Raw genomic sequence first — 16857 nt, 5'->3', positions numbered from 1 at the left:
AAATTCAGCTCCTATTTTCGCTGAAACAAATTGGTTTACAACTTTTTAACTTAGTAACTCTTTCTGAAAATGAAAAAAAAAAAAGAATACAAACTACCAATTGAGCTTTATTGGTTTGTTGATAACAATAATTACACAGGTACATCTATAAACAAAAAGAAACGGCACACTTTCACTGTTACCTAAACTTCGCGCGAGTATAGCTACTGCTGGTATGCACCCGGACATCTCTTATAAATGTACAGGTTGTCTGCTGGCATTAAGAGACCAGTTTTATCCCCCCCCCCCCCCCCCCCCCCATCTCATTAGCTTGGCTAAGAAAGCAAATTCCTTTTTTGTTCCATCCGTACAATGTACCATTATGCACTGCATACCGAGATTGCAAACCTCTTTTCACAGCAGCTATACAAAGTTATTGCAATGCTATCACAGAACAGGGACACAACCAACACAGAAGATACATAGTTTGGATAGGGAGAGCTCCACTACAAGGGATTTGTAATTTATTGATCCAATTTCTTCCGAAAACCGTGTGTACATGAGGGGAAAGTTTGCAAACATTCTAAAACACTGTTTTTCAGTATAAACAATAAACCAATATGTGACTGTGTCCTTCTCTGCCTCGGCACAGATTACATACACTGTCCCTTTTAAAGCATATGGAATGTAATCCACACAGGCAAAAACACTTTCAGTTGTAGACCAAGTTCCGGTGAAGATGATTGCTTGTTGACATTGTAAGCCATCCTGCACCCCCCCCACCCCCGTTCACATTTAAAAACAACGGAACTGAAAACCACTTGAACGTTACATTATGGGATGCGATGACATTTTCCCCCAGTCTCCAAATTGACATTTTTTTTTTTGTCTTTCCTTAACAAAAAGTGTTCTCTACAATCAGACTACTAAAAAACCTGTATTTAGAAAATAGTTGATAGAAATATTCCCCTGAATTGTACAAGAAAAAGAGGTACAGGGAGCACTGATAAAGATGTGGTTTGAGAGATGTTATTCTGCCTCCTCATCTTTTTCCTCTGCTGCATCTGTGGCTGGCGCCTGCAACACGCACAAAGAGTTTTCAAAAATGATCACAAAGGTTACCTTCATGCTGCCAACACTGACCTCTTCCTCAGCTTTGGCTTCGCCATTCTCAGCGGGGGCATCTTCTGCCTTCTCCTCGGGCTTGGCCTTCTCCACCTCCTTACCTTTCTTAGGCTTAGTAGCTGCCTTCTGCAAGGGAGCATTATTTCAAATTGACAGTAAAAGAGGCAAAAATATTCTTCATTGTTTTCCAAAGTGAAACGTCATTGCGTTATAGTAATAGTCGTCACGTAATTGATTAATCGTTGCACCTTTCTATGCAACACAGAGCAGTTTACAAGGTAACATACCTTTGGCTTGGGTTGGGGCTCTGGCGTTGCAGGCGCGGCAGTTTTCTGCAAAGATCAACGTGTTGTATTTATGAATAAATGGCAGCTAAAAAGTAAACAGTCAATATGGCGTGTTTATGGACTTACAATGAATCTGCCAGATCTCCTCTTGGGCTGCTTGGTGGGAGAAAAAAAAAAAAAAGCTGATTACTTTTCGTATTGAGTTGTGCGCTTTTACTGACCCCTAGAGGGTGACGGGGATGTTTTCATTCATATAATAAATGAAAATCCGATTGTATATTAATTTATATATGTAATACTGTCTTCCTTACCACTGTTTCAGTTGCCTCTTTATCGTCCTGCAAAATAAAGCAAAATATAATTGAAAAAGCACAATCCATGCGTTCTAATTAGCTCCTCAATTATTCTCTTAGTTTCAGTGCATAAATATTGCTGTGGCTATAATTTAATTTTCCACATTGGATGAACAAATTAGCCATCTGTCTTGGATCTACCAAGTATACAACTTTTAAGTGGGCGTGTCGAGGCAGTCTTATGTAGCGGGACTTTTTGCTCCATCCAGAAAAAGAGAGCCTTGTTTTTGCAAAATATGCCAACAGCTGCTGCGATCACATTAAAACGACCGTCACGGTCGTCTCGAATGAAAAGCCAACAATGCAGTCAGAATGAATGTAAAGGAAAGGACGAAACTCCGCCCCCTTTTCACATATCCTTTTATTGATAATAAACGATCAAGTTGCTGTTTGCGCGTGTTTTTGCTTTCCCGCCATTAATTTGAAAAGGTTTTCGTCCACTGCGTGTCGCTCGGCCCGAGAATCCCGCCCCCCAGCAACAAGAGCGGCGGTGTGCTAACGGAGGCTCGCCATTACATAACCTTCCCCGAGCCGTCTAGCTAACACGACGAACGCAGTCCAAACAGCTGCGTGTTCACCGCGGCTAATGGCGGCCCTCCGCTAACAATGGCGTTCATATGCAACGAAAGTGATAAATAAAATATGTTCCACATGGTGGCGTGGCCTTAATCCAAAATAGCCCACAGCGAATGGCCTTAACTTGGGCGGAATTCTAACGGATTTTAAGCCTTCTAATGGCAGCAAAAGTGAAACTTAACTATCCTGCGTGACTGACTGCTCGTATGAGACAAATCAATATGCCGCTAACTTTCTCTGCAGAAAAATAAGCTGTCGACGGAGCGCAGACACCGCAAAAGCGTTTATGTAAACATGCAACCGTGCATTGCATCGTCATGCAGCAAAACCACACAAATTCGCACAAATAGTCGGGAAAATATTTTTTTTAGATATATTTTGACATCGCATCGCGTGATAAGAGCAACAATCTCCACCTAGAAATAAATTCAGGACGACGCGTACAAACTCAAGCGGTGGCAACAAGCGCGACATCTTTTTTTTTTTTTTTACATTTGCCTAAAAGTCGAAAGCGAATAAGTAGTAACTCGCGCTCCAACGATCAATTTGTACAAGCAGCAGTCGTGGGTTATAAATGCTGTACTACTGAATGCAAGAAATATCTCGGATTACTCACTTTGCTCCTTTTAGGCATGGTAGATTTGTGAGGGATGTTTGTGGAAAAGGGAAAAAACCTGCAAAGTGTAACTGAATACGGGACAAAAATATACAGTAGTCCGAATAAAGCTGTACAAGTACAGTCTAATACAGGGCAGCGAGATGATAATGTTCCATTGGAAGAAAACTAGCTCAAACCGGATTGGATTCCCCCCCCTCCCTTCTTATTTAAATCTTATAGTTCCTGCGTGATTGACGACCGTCGACCCGCCCACACCGCCTGCTGATTGGTTAACACAGCGGTCAGCAACGCGATTTCAAATCGGCACTATTTTATGAGTGGATAGCTCACACGTCAATCAACTATTTCGACAAGGTGGTTGTCTTTCTGGACAGCCATCTGCTTTGGGGGGAAAAAAGCGGAAAATGTCGCAAGTTCTGTCTTCAACCTCGCTTGAGCAGTTATTGTCTTGCAAACATTTTGTTGGCCGCAATGTTTGGGCGAGCATATGTGATTTTTTATTCTGACTGTGCCTCACCGTGCAATTGTCCCTATAACGGCGAATGGATATTGGTTGTGGATTGAGAGAGGGGTGTGTACTTTCGCAGCCAAGTCTTTTGTATTAGGATTGGGAAAATGGCGACAGGATAATTGTGCTTGTGCAACACCATCTCGCAATGTGCACAGCGACAGCTTCCGCCATTGTGCAGTGTGAACACCAAGCATGACCTAAGCGGCGCTGCGGACTCATTTAATTCGTCATACTTCCATTTTTGTCTATCACTCGGGGATCTCCTGCACGGTGTCAATGGGGAATAACTAAATGCATTTTCACGTGTCATTCCCTGCAGTGTTGCATTTGCAATTTAATTTTGTGTGTGTTGTGCAGACCGTGCCACACAAGTCACGTGTGATTTGACTCTAAGCAAATGTTGCCATCACAGTATTTAAAATTCAGCTTGACATTGCAACATGTATTTTAATTAGAACACACAAAAAAACGATTATATTTCCATCCCCACAAGAATGAAAACAACCAATAGTCGCATATTGCTATTTTCTTTTTGAATGCCAGATTCAACCCAGGTTCTTTGTTGCTGGTGCCCCAAGAAATTATTTGAATAATTTGAAACAGAATAACAATCATCAGTGCACCATAAATAATTTAAACCTAGCGAGTCTAGACTACCTCTTAGACTTTAAAAGGTTTTTGTTGCATTTTGCCACAGACATTGTGCTGCTCCTTCTAGTGCATTTGTGTTGGCCAGTAGTAAGAGGATGGATGAGTTTCATAACAAACTCAGTAAGCTGCAGTAATATATATATATTTTTTTGCAAAGGATTAACGGCTTTGAGTATTATTATATTGTCTGTCTTATGTGTTGCTGTACCGTTTGTGTTCAAACAGCGGAGTGGAAAGCAATGCCTGTGAATGGATCAACTGGATGTTTGGAAACGATGCTCTCTCTAATGTTTCTCTACCTCCCTCACTTCTTCTTTCCCTCTCTCCATCTTACAACAGTAAGTGGATTCAAAGATATGTGCCTTGGTGTTATGAGGGCAATGCCCATGACCTGCATGATAGAAATTCACATGTACAATAATGAGAGTGAAGTCTTGCCACACAACAACACAGCCTAATAAGATCAGTAACAATAAACCTTAGTCGGCTTTAATCATCGATTAATCAACTGCTGACAGGACAAAAAATAATCCCACATTAAAGTGAGCTCCAAAGGCACGCCTTTTTGAGAACAAACCATTTAATTATGATATATTAGACAATTGGGGCGGTTAGCTGGAACTAATAGCATGAACAATATGTCCTTTATGAAGTAATTTAAGGCGATATATAGATGAGCACAAATGATGAGCTGTGACTGATGATCTCTGACATAGTGGGACCAAGAGTTACATCCATTCTGAGGCCATATGTAAGGGGATCAGAGGGCTTTTGTATTTCTAACTGACCATCCCCCACTGTCTTCCCCTTGTTTTCATGGTTGTTTCCTTGCCCGCCGTGTCTTTACAGGACTCAGTCTGGTGGCATTTCAACTTCATGAAACCACAAATAAGGGCCAGATTAAAATACAGTAAAAAGACATTTGGCACACATATAATATCAATAACATACGTGTGTGCTTCTCAAAAACACCTCTCAAGTTTAAATTTCTCATGTGTACAAATTATTTGCCAGTTTGTTTTATTAAAACATTTATCACTGAAATGCTGGTGCAAAACGCAGCAAAAAAATGAATAAATTAATATCCAAAAATACAGAATTAATTTGGCTTTCATTGTGTTGAATAATACATTTCAATGTGCGTATACAGAATATTGTACACTCAGTATGCAAGTTGATATAAGCACAATGTTATTAGACACCGCCCTCTAGCGGTACATTCTAAGTACAGCAGCATCTGAAAAAGGTTTCAATCGCCTTATTAGGAAGCATCTTAAGATGGTGTGTGAAATTCAAAGCCTGCGCATCAAATACGACCCGACATATAATTATATCCGACACATAAACTAATTTTAGATGTATATTATTAACCATCCACCGGTAAATAAGATTTATTATCACTACAAGTGCTATAACTCACCGCAACAGCTGAAGCACTGGCCCCGCCCTTACACAACACCTGAATAGTTTTGGGGAGTTTTGACACGGATCTTTTTGTCTCCTTTACGACCATTTACGATCCTTTTATGTCATAAAAAATGATTTATATAAAATAATTATATATGTAAAGTTGTATGAATCTCTCCGCACTCTCGCTCTCTCATGTGACGTCACTTGTCTCTTCTGAAATGACATCCATCACACCCACAGAGGACTTTGCAGTCACTATGGAGAAGGGAAAAAAAGGGCTGGGTTTCAATGACCCTTGTACCCAGCAGAAGAGTTGAAACGGCAAGCTCACCTGCTGGTGTTTCAGGAAATGAAGCTTGGCTCCATGACACACTACAACGGGATTAATAACAAAGTAAGTTTTTATTATACAACCATTTTAAATCATCCTGGAAAATGATCATTTCAAACAGTGGATATGAGAATTTTGAAGCTCCTGTTGATCAAAAACAAATTCAAATAAAAATTGGTGCAGTTATGAAAAATTTTAATCTCAGTTTTACTCCACAGAGATCATTTATATATATTACCTATGTTCTTCAAAAAATTATATCATCTCATACAACCATTCACATTAGTTCTATTGGCATCTTTCAGGTTGAATAAAAGAATGGACCTAGATACATGCGTCTGGCTCATAGTGTGTGCAACTGGAGGTCAGTATACTCAATTTATTATTTGATGCTATTCTGGAAAAAACATGTCCTTTCAAACTGAGTTTCGGTTTTGTACACGCTCTTGCACACACAACATACCTTGAGCAAATATGTACTTGAGTACTTGCTGTCATGCATTCATTTGGATTGTTCTGAATAATGGAAAGTTCAGCCAAAGTTGACCACTTTCTCTCTCACTCTCTCCTTTTCCTTCTTTTTGAACTTTAAAACCGAATATAATACACAAATGACGGAATCACATACATTAGTAAAGTTGGTCATTTTTTTATCATCGCACAAACTCTTGTATTATTTTACAAATACGAACTTTTTATTGCTTTCACTTTCCCATGATGTCATTATTTCTTCAGTGATGGGACAGTTCCAAGTGGAGCCTCTGGATTCTACCGTTCTAAAAGGAACAGATGCTCGATTCACCGCCACTGTGCAGGGAAAGTGGGAGGTCATGACGTGGAACGTCCGAGGTTTTCTGGTCCTCACCTTTCCCCGAAGTGGTAACGTGTCCTCGGCCTCGGAACAATTTTCGGCGTCCATCTGCTCTGCCGAGGACACCAGCTGCGTTGCGTTCACCATCCACAACACTTCTCGTAGAGAAGCTGGGCCAGTTATTTGTACCGTGCAAGGAGACTATGGGTCAAAATCAGCAACGCTACATGTTCAAGGTGCTGTACATTTGTCAACAGCTACATTATTATCATGTTTTATAATTATCAAACAAAAATCTGAGTCAAATTGTCATTCAAACTTCTAAATAATGTTCTTGAACATTTCAATTAAGAGGCCAAAGTGTTTTTTTTCTGCTTCTGTAAATTAGAGAGCGGTGCAGTCCAAATCCAGGAGGGTGATTTGAAGGTGGCCGAGGATGAGGAGGTGGAGTTCACCTGCGTGACTTCATCTTGGTTCCCTAATCCTGTTGTGAGCTGGAAGCTGAATGGTGGCCCTGTAGATGGCAACCTGTACAACAATACTCATGTGCCTCATGGAGATTCCTTTAACTCCTCCAGTGTCCTGAAGTTTAAAGCTATCAAAAATTCTACCGTGGAGTGTTTGGCGATGCTGCCGACACTAACAAAGCCACTATCCAGCACCGTCTTCTTAGTAGTTGGTAAGAAAAAGAATTCAATTCTCAAATTCTCAATTCTTCTAAAATAATTCAAACGTGAGCAACTATCGCATTTGTTCATTTGTATTCCTTTGTCTAGACCAGAGATTTTTAACCTTGTTGGAGATACTCGTTTAAAATCCTAACCCTAGTAGGGTTTCAATGTAGGGTTTCATACTAGGGTTAGGGTTTCAAAGTAGGGTTTAAAACTAGAATTAGGGTTTCAAAGTGGGGTTTAAAACTAGGGTTAGGGTTTCATACAAGGGCTAGGGTTTCAAACTAGGGTTTCATAATAGTGTTAGGGTTTCAAACTAGGGTTTAATACTAGAATTAGGGTTTCAAAGTAGGGTTTAAAACTGCAGTTAGGGTTTCAAAGTTGGGTTTAAAACTAGGGTTAGGGTTTCAAAGTAGTGTTTAAAACTAGGGTTAGGGTTTCAACGTAGGGTTTAAAACTAGAATTGGGGTTTCAAAGAAGGGTTTAAAACTAGGGTTAGGGTTTCAAAGTAGGGTTTCATACTAGAGTTAGGGTTTCAAAGTAGGGTTTAAAACTAGGGTCAGGGTTTCATACTAGGGTTAGGGTTTCAAACTATGGTTTCATAATAGTTTTAGTGTTTCAAACTAGGGTTTAAAACTAGAATTAGGGTTTCAAAGTAGGGTTTAAAACTGCGGTTAGGGTTTCAAAGTAGTGTTTAAAACTAGGGTTAGGGTTTCAAAGTAGTGTTTAAAACTAGGGTTAGGGTTTCAAAGTAGTGTTTAAAACTAGGGTTAGGGTTTCAACGTAGGGTTTAAAACTAGAGTTAGGGTTTCAAAGTAGGGTTTAAAACTAGGGTTAGGGTTTCAAAGTAGGGTTTCATACTAGAATTAGGGTTTCAAAGTAGGGTTTAAAACTAGGGTTAGGGTTTCATACTAGGGTTAGGGTTTCATACTATGGTTTCATAATAGTGTTAGTGTTTCAAACTAGGGTTTAAAACTAGAATTAGGGTTTCAAAGTAGGGTTTAAAACTGCGGTTAGGGTTTCAAAGTAGTGTTTAAAACTAGGGTTAGGTTTCAAAGTAGTGTTTAAAACTAGGGTTAGGGTTTCAAAGTAGTGTTTAAAACTAGGGTTAGGGTTTCAACGTAGGGTTTAAAACTAGAATTAGGGTTTCAAAGTAGGGTTTAAAACTAGGGTTAGGGTTTCAAAGTAGGGTTTCATACTAGAATTAGGGTTTCAAAGTAGGGATTAAAACTAGGGTTAGGGTTTCAAACTAGGGTTAGGGTTTCAAACTATGGTTTCATAATAGTGTTAGTGTTTCAAACTAGGGTTTAAAACTAGAATTAGGGTTTCAAAGTAGGGTTTAAAACTGCGGTTAGGGTTTCAAAGTAGTGTTTAAAACTAGGGTTAGGGTTTCAAAGTAGTGTTTAAAACTAGGGTTAGGGTTTCAACGTAGGGTTTAAAACTAGAATTAGGGTTTCAACGTAGGGTTTAAAACTAGGGTTAGGGTTTCAAAGTAGGGTTTCATTCTAGAGTAAGGGTTTCAAAGTAGGGTTTAAAACTAGGGTTAGGGTTTCAAAGTAGGGTTTCAAACTAGGGTTAGGGTTTCAAAGTAGGGTTTCAAACTAGGGTTAGGGTTTCAAAGTAGTGTTTAAAACTAGGGTTAGGGTTTCAACGTAGGGTTTAAAACTAGAATTAGGGTTTCAAAGTAGGCTTTAAAACTAGGGTTAGGGTTTCAAAGGAGGGTTTCAAACTAGGGTTAGGGTTTCAAAGTAGGGTTTCAAACTAGCGTTAGGTTTCCAAACTAGGAATTCATACTTGGGTTAGGGTTTGCGTCAAATACAAGGCCCGGGGGCCAGACAGGGCCCGCCACATCATTTTATGTGGCCCGCAAAGACAAATTTTTCATCAGCCTCACGTGTCAATAATTTCCTTTCTTTATAAAGTATTAAGTCCTATAAATTATTAATTTTGCCATTTCCTTTGACAGTGCCGAAACCTCCAGACTGGACCGTCCTGATAGCTCTGGTTTGCTCTTTTGGAGGTGTTGCTCTTCTATTTTTACTCATTTATGGCATATTCTTTTGCTACAAACGCAAGAAAGAAAAAGGTAAATGGCCACAGTTTGAAAAGTATCTTGTTTAGTTGCATATCATACTGTAACTACTTTAAAACAAAAATAGGCAATAATAAAACTTGCACCTCACAATGCAATATGGTAAGGGCATTTGTTACAATTTAATATTTTGTCATTCCAGAACCCAACTACCAAGATGAAATGACGTAAGGAGCCACTCTACTTACAATATAAGATTTTATTGTTGGTTCTCTCGAGAAAAAAAAAGTAAAATATCAGTTTCCACTTTACACATGTCTTCTCCTATTTCTGTTCTTAGGAGAAGAGTAAGAACACAGAGCCAGTTGAGCGGACTGAGACCACCTGGACAGAAACAAGGTCGAGTCAATGCAGGTTATGTGACAGATGGTCAAACAAGTAAGCCCGGGGATTACGAAACACTGCACCCAAACTTTCCACAAACATGATTAATAATCGCATCATTGAAACATTCATACCAATCATACCAACGAGCTTCTCCCCTCCCTTATCTGATTTACAGATGTCACTTCAAGTGATCTTACAAACAGCGGTTACTCTCACACAACTCCCTCCAATTTTTTTGAGGTAGGTACAGTATGCTTGTATTCATTTATTCATTTATTCATTTATTCATTTATTCATTTATTTATTTATTTATTTATTTATTTTTAAATTTATTTATTCATTCATTTATTTTTATTTTTTTTAGATGCACGATGCTGTTTATAATAACCACACAGAAAATGACTACAACAACGTGGGTGAAGGTTTCAGAAAACACAGACATGCCACTACTGTGTAGAAAGACTAAAAACCTTGGACCCCAAAGACTGAAACAAGTCATGTGTGTGTAGGCTGGACTGTAGAAGAAGAAGACTTCTCTCGGCTTTCTCAGCACACTCATTGTTATACTATGTGTATTTGGAAAAAAGAGAATTATATTAATTATATTACTCACGCGGTACAGTATATTACTATCTTTTTTTCGGAGGAGTTCTAATGCATGTTGGACCTTTCTAATCGACTCATGCATGAACAGGCCACAAAAGCCTCTTCAAGGGGAAAGCAGGTGATTGAAGGTTGCTCCACAGTGTGGAGCTAGAGACTCACTTATTGGTCTTCTGCATTTGAGTGGGAGGAGAGAAAAAAAAAAAACATCCTGTATAAAAGCCAACATCTCTGTGAGAGGAGCTACCACAGGCATCATTGGAGACATCAGGGACTCTCTTACCTTGACCTACGCACACGTGCTGCAATGAGTGAGGTAGGGTTTCTTTTTAAGAAGAAAAAAAAAAAACAGGTTTGCCACATTCAGGTTTGTATGCTATTCCTTTCAGAACATTCTGTTCATATATTTGCTGAATAATTTGGAAAAATAGTTTGTTTTAATGACGGTTCGGTCAAGTGCTAGATTTTTAATTCTGTGTGATAAATCCAATTAAAAATCCAATTATTTTAAGACATGTTTACTGACGCAGTTCAATCAACGCATCAACATTTGAGTGGCCTCTGCAATGTTTACCTGCCTCGGAGTTTAATTATGCTGAGAGTGTTGTCAACGGTTTGTTTCATCATCTAAAGTAGACTTGAGCCCTTTACTACATTAAATTAACTAGATGAGTGTTAGAAGTTGCTGATCAGCGTAAGTGAGATTGGGAAAAGCATCACTGTTTTGCTGACTTGATAAAATCATAGTGGTGTGTAAGAAAAGGGATTATTTAAAAAATTCAGTGCAGCACATAATGATCAATATATATTCCGTTTTGATGTCCGCGGATTTGAGGCTTTTCTATTTTCCTTTGATAAAAGAAAATATTTTAATCTGAGATTTTCTGTGATTTGTCCTGCAGTCCAAACTTAATCCTTCTTCAAAACCATGAACAGATACAACAAAGAAATAATCTCTAATCCACCGAAAGTACCATTAGGCCTTGGTGCTGTCAGTCAACTTCTTAAAGCATGTTTTGGAATGTGGGCTTCTCCTAAATCTGTAAAATGCCTTTGTAGCTTGCATCTTTTGAAAGCCACTGTCACTTCAGGGACGAGCTGTGCCAGAAGCAGATGCTCATGTAAATTCATCCAAAATACATCAACAATAAGATTTAGTAGGAAAAAAGAAATGCAAAATGAAAATAGTTATTTTATGCAATTCCCAAGTATAAGCACTATTTAAATATCCCGTTCCAGCATTTGTTACATCATCAAAGATTCACTTTTTTCTATTTGCAAAAGCTATTCTAGGACTATATTAAAAAGATCAAAACCATATACTGTAAACAAACGCACAATCCTGTTTTTTCCTTGGATATTCTAACTAGTCATGTTTGTTCAATCAGTCCATCAGTAGGAGTCGAAGACTCACGCTGTCATCCTTATTTCCAGTCTGGTGGTGGAGGGGCAGCTGAAGGCTTGTTATGGTGCTAGAATGAGCTGTCTGTGACCCACTTTTGCTGTCTCCTAGTTAAATGTTAATAGATCCTGAGTGCAGCATGGTGTCTTCTCCGGGGAGCTTCAACTATCAGGAGAACTAAAAATAGTCTCCCAACCTATCAACAAACTCACTCAGTCACACTCAGTCACTCAGTCACTGACTCACTGACTGACTCACTCAGTCACTCAATCACTGACTCACTGACTCACTCACTCAGTCACTCACTGACTCACTCACTGACTCACTCACTGACTCACTCAGTCACTCAGTCACTAAATCACTCACTAAGTCACTCAGTCACTGACTCACGGACTCACTCACTGACTCACTCAGCCACTCAGTCACTGACTCACTGACTCACTCACTCACTGACTAAGTAACTCAGTCACTGACTCACTGACTCACTCACTGACTAAGTGACTCACTCACTGACTCACTGACTCACTCACTGACTAAGTCACTCACTCACTCACTCACTCACTGACTCACTGACTCACTCACTCACTGACTCACTCACTCACTCACTCACTCACTCACTCACTCACTCACTCACTCACTCACTCACTCACTCACTCACTCACAGGACAGACACATATCAAAACAGATGGTCAAACATTTTCTCTTTGATTGTTTGTGGAAATTGAATTGTCCCTTATTTCCCCTCATTCATCAAATCTGCTCTGCTGTTTCAAATTTGGTGCTGGAGCCACTGGATTAATAATTTAGGTAGCGCTGAGTGAGAGAGTGATGCTATCTGCGGGGAAACAAATCAAATAGCGCGCGAGCAAAATCAAATTCCACCCGACTCGTGCATTCATCTCGGAGAAGAGAGATACGAGGTGGAGTCAGGGCTTGGGGAATAGAGCTGGATGTGCTTTGAGAGTGAACAAATTGAATCTGAATCAAGCAGCTGTTGCTTCCCAGATGCTGGAACATCTTTGCTTTTCAAAGTGGTTGCATCTTTTTTTTGATGGTTTGGTTGTGCTGCAACCTCGGCCTGTCAGAGGAGAATAGCTTGGAGCTGTGATGATGATGATGATGTGTTTGGCTGGTGTCCTGCTCCAAGACAATCGGGCTCTTTATCCAAAGATGTAATTCATTAAATAAATCATTGCAAATATTATCATTATCTATATTTGAATGCTATTTACTATTTTTGTCTACAGAAACAAATATCGACAACCATCATTGGGAACAAAGCATCGGCGGGCCAAGGTATTGATCAAAATGCATATTATTTATTGCTGTAGAAATAGTGACTTTATGACGATTGTGTCTCATTTTATTTAAATAGTACATAAACATTATAGTGTCTCAGAGGGATTGTTTTCGATAAGTGTCCGACAATTACATACAAAACAACAAACCGGAGTGGATGATGGAAGACCTACTTTGCAAACTGGGCCATGTAGTATTGTTTTTAATGTAATTCAAATCCCTTCAGTGTATAAACAGCACAATTTGGCTTCGCTTGTTTGGTAGGATCCTTTGAAATTCATAAATGGCTCTAAGTAAAAAAAAAAAAAAAATGCCATCCTGCAAAATTAGAATATGCATGAAGAAAGTAGAAACTCATACATTGCTTCGCTCCAGTTTGAATTGTTTCAATATCATCAAGTTTTTTCTTACATAATTTGTTTCACATTGCAAGGATTTCATAGATAACAAAATTCAATTTCCCTGAAATATTTTTTTTTAACTCAGTATTTTCAATATAAAGGCAATATCAGTCATTGGATGAACCTTTTTACTCAACTTCTCCTGGGAGCCAATTTGACTGTGACCTTTTACTATCTTCTTATGGGAATGATATATTCCCATCATGCACTTGGGCAATTTGAGTCATTCATGCAGCAGCACAACACACTTGGGAGAGTGTGATGTGCTTATGAAACCGACCGGAGTTGGGTATTGATTCTGTGAAGTGGAAACGTGTGTGTGTGAGTGTGTCTATTGAACTCATGATAGAATTGATTCCACTGTCACGTCCCATCCAAAGGTCGCCAGGGTCAACAAAAAGATCCAACTAAATGTAAGTAGGTGAAAAAATGTCAGGTCACACAAGGAAAGGTCAGCACTATTATGATTCCCTGCCTGGTCCACCTGTATGCTGCATGGAGAACACAAATCACATTTATTTGAAGGAATTTATATTAAAACTTTGAACTGCACTTGAGATGAAATAGTATGATAAGTTCATATCGGTATTTATATTGTTTTTTCAAATGTTCAGGAGAATAGCTATATTTAAAGATAAAGGATAAATTGTTCATCATCGACAGATTGTCCATCCTGAACTTTAAATTGTAGAAATAAATAAATAACAAATAAATAAAAATAGATAAAAAATAAAAATAAAAATAAAAAATATTTTTTTGTCCATCCTGAACTTTAAATTGTAGAACTAAACAAATTTAAAAAAAAATAGATAAATAAAAACTAAAACTAAAATAAAATAAACAAAAAAGTAATATATAAAAAATAAAAATAAAATAAATAAATAATCTATCTCTCCTCAGATGAAAAGAAGAGCAACCTCCCTGAAGACTTCGATATTGATATGGACAACCCGCAAACAGAGAAGGCCGCCGTGGCCATCCAGTCGCAGTTTAGGAGATTCCAGAAGAAGAAGCAGGATATGAAGTCATAGAAGTGGCAAGGCTTGCTGGTTCCTCACATCTGCATGTATATCAAACTGCACCATCCTGAATTCAAACAGAGGGGTACAGAACTTGAATTTGAGCTCATCCATTTTTGGAATCAGTGTATTATTGTATGTAATACTCAATTGATGATCACATTCCAGATGTAGTATCGCACAGATATTTTTGTCTTGTGTTTTTGGATCATTACAATAAAGATCCTCATGTTGCTGTCAATGTAAGGCACCAATTTTGTTCAAATTCACATTAAGCCCATCCAAATTCTCCATGTTCAAGTCTCGCCAGATGTGACATCTCCAGTCTTTTTTTTAAAGCATCATCATCAAGGTCATTCATGCCAAACACATTGGGGAACAGCCATTTTATTAAGCAAATTTGAATTTTGTGTTAGTTTATCTTTATTCCAGTGCCACCACGGTGAACACCGATGTTAAAAAATAAAATGTGACATTGTTTGTTGTTAAAAACAAAACATCAGAACGAAGACAGGAATGAAGCGAATCATAGAAACCGACCAAAAAAAAAAAAAAAAAAAAACCCTCACAGAAGAACGAGTAATATATTCTTCTCCCTTCAGCAAAAAGCGTTAAGGAACAGAAAGTCAAAACGCGCCAGGGTAGCCCACAAAATAAAGCAAAAAAAATAAATCCTTATATTATTTTTCGGGTATTTCCCAAATTCTCTCTATATTTTTTATTTTGAATAGGGGGGGGGGGACTGCTGGATTGTCTCACATTTTCTTTTCCCTGTAGAGGAGCATCACTGCAATGCAGCAACAGTAGATCTAGCGAGGAGCGCGAGCGCCCCGAAAACTCCTCCTAGTGCACTGAGAGAAGGGGACACACTCAAATTGGCTCACTTTGGAAAGACCAACCATTAGTTGTGGAAACCCGCCATGTTCTAGCCTAACACCACTCACCACCCTGGCACACAAGCGGTGGCAAACTACCTGAAGACATAGCTGGAATGTGTCCAGTACACTCACAACATAATTATTTTTCATCATTACAGTACAGTATAGAGCAATAATTTTCATAGACTTTTTTTTTCTTTTCTTCATATTGCACCATTGGAGAATGGGACACAGAAAGATCGACAGAGACGCCATTTCCTAATTAAAACAAGATATGTGCAAACATGACTAAAGACTTTATTAACCAAATCAATTCTTCCCTGTAATATCCACAAATAAAAGTGATTTCTCTTTTCATATATATATTTATAGTAATAAGAATAATAAATCTTCACATTGGATCATTTGATGGTAATCGTCATTGTCTTTGAATTGGTCAGTCCCCATGCATCCATAGGAAATAGATTTTTTTTTTTTTTCTTCCAAAAAAAGTAACAATTTGAGAGCAGCTGAAAAGTGAACGAACGGGTGTCAATTTCTTTTGTTCCAAGTTTCATTCCGTGATATTCCATAGGAAAAAAATGACTTCTCATTCTCATTTTCCACTCCAGAAAAAAAATCACCAAAAAAAAAAGTTATTATGAAAACATTGTTGCTATGGTAATCCATTTTAATGATTATTAATGGATGTCAACTAACAATTAGTAATAATCACTCATCAATTATAAAGAACGGACAATAATGAAGAGTAAATAACGTTCCCCGTTACTCAATTAGTTTGGCAACACTCTGGGTGCAACCAATTCTGATGAGTGAATTATTTATTTTGTCATTTTCAAGTGAAAAAAAAAAAAAGAAAAGAAAAGAAATACAAAGAGGAGATGAAAAGGAAGTTCTAAAATAAATAAAAGTAGATTAGTAAAAGTTACCGCCCCTTCTCGGGCATATTTACAGAACTGTGTGGTGAGTCAATTTACTGCACTTGAGTGTTAAGTCCAGTGTTAGAGTGAATTCTAGTCTCGTCCAAGAGCCAGGCCCCTCCCCCCCTGCTGTTATACCAGCGTGTAGGACTTTGCGTAGGGATTGGTGGTCTGTTTGAGATGTCCTCGCGAGTCCAGCAGGGACTCCTGGGAGGTGCTGAGCTTGGCGGCCTGGGCCAGCTCGGAGCCCTCTCTGTGGGGGAGCGTGGCGGCTGAGCCGGGCTGCCACTGGGCCGCTGGGTCCCTGCTGGCCTGAGGGGCCTCTGTGGGTGTCGGGGGCGCCATGCGGGAGGGCCGCTTCAGCGAGCGACTCTTCTGGGGCTCCAGACAGGCCTGGCCCATGGCCGCTCGCTCTCCGCTCGCCGTTCCCCTGGATGAGCCTGAGCAGGACATGCCTCGGTTTAACAGGAAGTCCATGCGCAGGTACGGGGGGAGGTGAACCAACTCGCCGCCTGTGGGACAAGACACACAAATAAATTGGGGTTCAACTCTACGCGATATCTTTAAGAATTATAATTCATTTAGACATTAA

The 16857-nt window shown here is 39.1% G+C and overlaps 3 protein-coding genes and 1 long non-coding RNA gene across 8 annotated transcripts in view; 2 read left to right on the top strand and 2 right to left on the bottom strand.

Moving 5' to 3' along the window:
* Positions 1-94: 94 nt before the first annotated feature.
* Positions 95-3134, bottom strand: si:ch73-1a9.3 (non-histone chromosomal protein HMG-like). 2 transcript variants are annotated; one of them, XM_037270628.1, is made up of 6 exons: positions 2937-3134; positions 1703-1729; positions 1518-1547; positions 1392-1436; positions 1123-1230; positions 95-1056 (listed from the first exon to the last, which is right to left on the bottom strand). In XM_037270628.1, exons 1-6 carry the CDS (start codon positions 2952-2954, stop codon positions 1009-1011), a joined length of 276 nt encoding a protein of 91 aa, XP_037126523.1. In that variant the 5' UTR covers positions 2955-3134; the 3' UTR covers positions 95-1008. The 2 variants fall into 2 exon arrangements, with proteins under 2 accessions (XP_037126523.1, XP_037126524.1); XM_037270629.1 differs by having other exon boundaries at positions 1518-1544; positions 2937-3132.
* A 2612-nt stretch (positions 3135-5746) lies between these two features.
* On the top strand, positions 5747-10212 carry igsf5a (immunoglobulin superfamily, member 5a). Of its 2 annotated transcripts, none has more exons than XM_037270598.1 (9): positions 5747-5905; positions 6148-6206; positions 6578-6889; positions 7042-7332; positions 9291-9410; positions 9559-9583; positions 9700-9794; positions 9919-9983; positions 10108-10212. In XM_037270598.1, exons 2-9 carry the CDS (start codon positions 6161-6163, stop codon positions 10198-10200), a joined length of 1047 nt encoding a protein of 348 aa, XP_037126493.1. In that variant the 5' UTR covers positions 5747-5905; positions 6148-6160; the 3' UTR covers positions 10201-10212. The 2 variants fall into 2 exon arrangements, with proteins under 2 accessions (XP_037126493.1, XP_037126492.1); XM_037270597.1 differs by having other exon boundaries at positions 5749-5905; positions 9697-9794.
* A 155-nt stretch (positions 10213-10367) lies between these two features.
* Positions 10368-15135, top strand: LOC119134136. The gene is made up of 3 exons (XR_005100260.1): positions 10368-10662; positions 12996-13044; positions 14349-15135. It is a non-coding gene; the product is annotated as an uncharacterized LOC119134136 (long non-coding RNA).
* A 675-nt stretch (positions 15136-15810) lies between these two features.
* The window catches only part of dscama (Down syndrome cell adhesion molecule a), a 45660-nt gene continuing 44613 nt past the window's right edge, over positions 15811-16857 (bottom strand). For all 3 annotated transcript variants that reach the window (XM_037270482.1, XM_037270484.1, XM_037270483.1), the window contains one exon: positions 15811-16777. In XM_037270482.1, coding sequence (XP_037126377.1) covers positions 16398-16777 — 380 coding nt within the window. In that variant the 3' untranslated portion in view covers positions 15811-16397. The remainder of the gene's footprint in view (positions 16778-16857) is intronic.

Source organism: Syngnathus acus, chromosome 14 (assembly GCF_901709675.1).
Source record: "Syngnathus acus chromosome 14, fSynAcu1.2, whole genome shotgun sequence".
NCBI lineage: Eukaryota > Metazoa > Chordata > Actinopteri > Syngnathiformes > Syngnathidae > Syngnathus > Syngnathus acus.
This window is presented reverse-complemented; position numbering and strand designations above follow the sequence as displayed.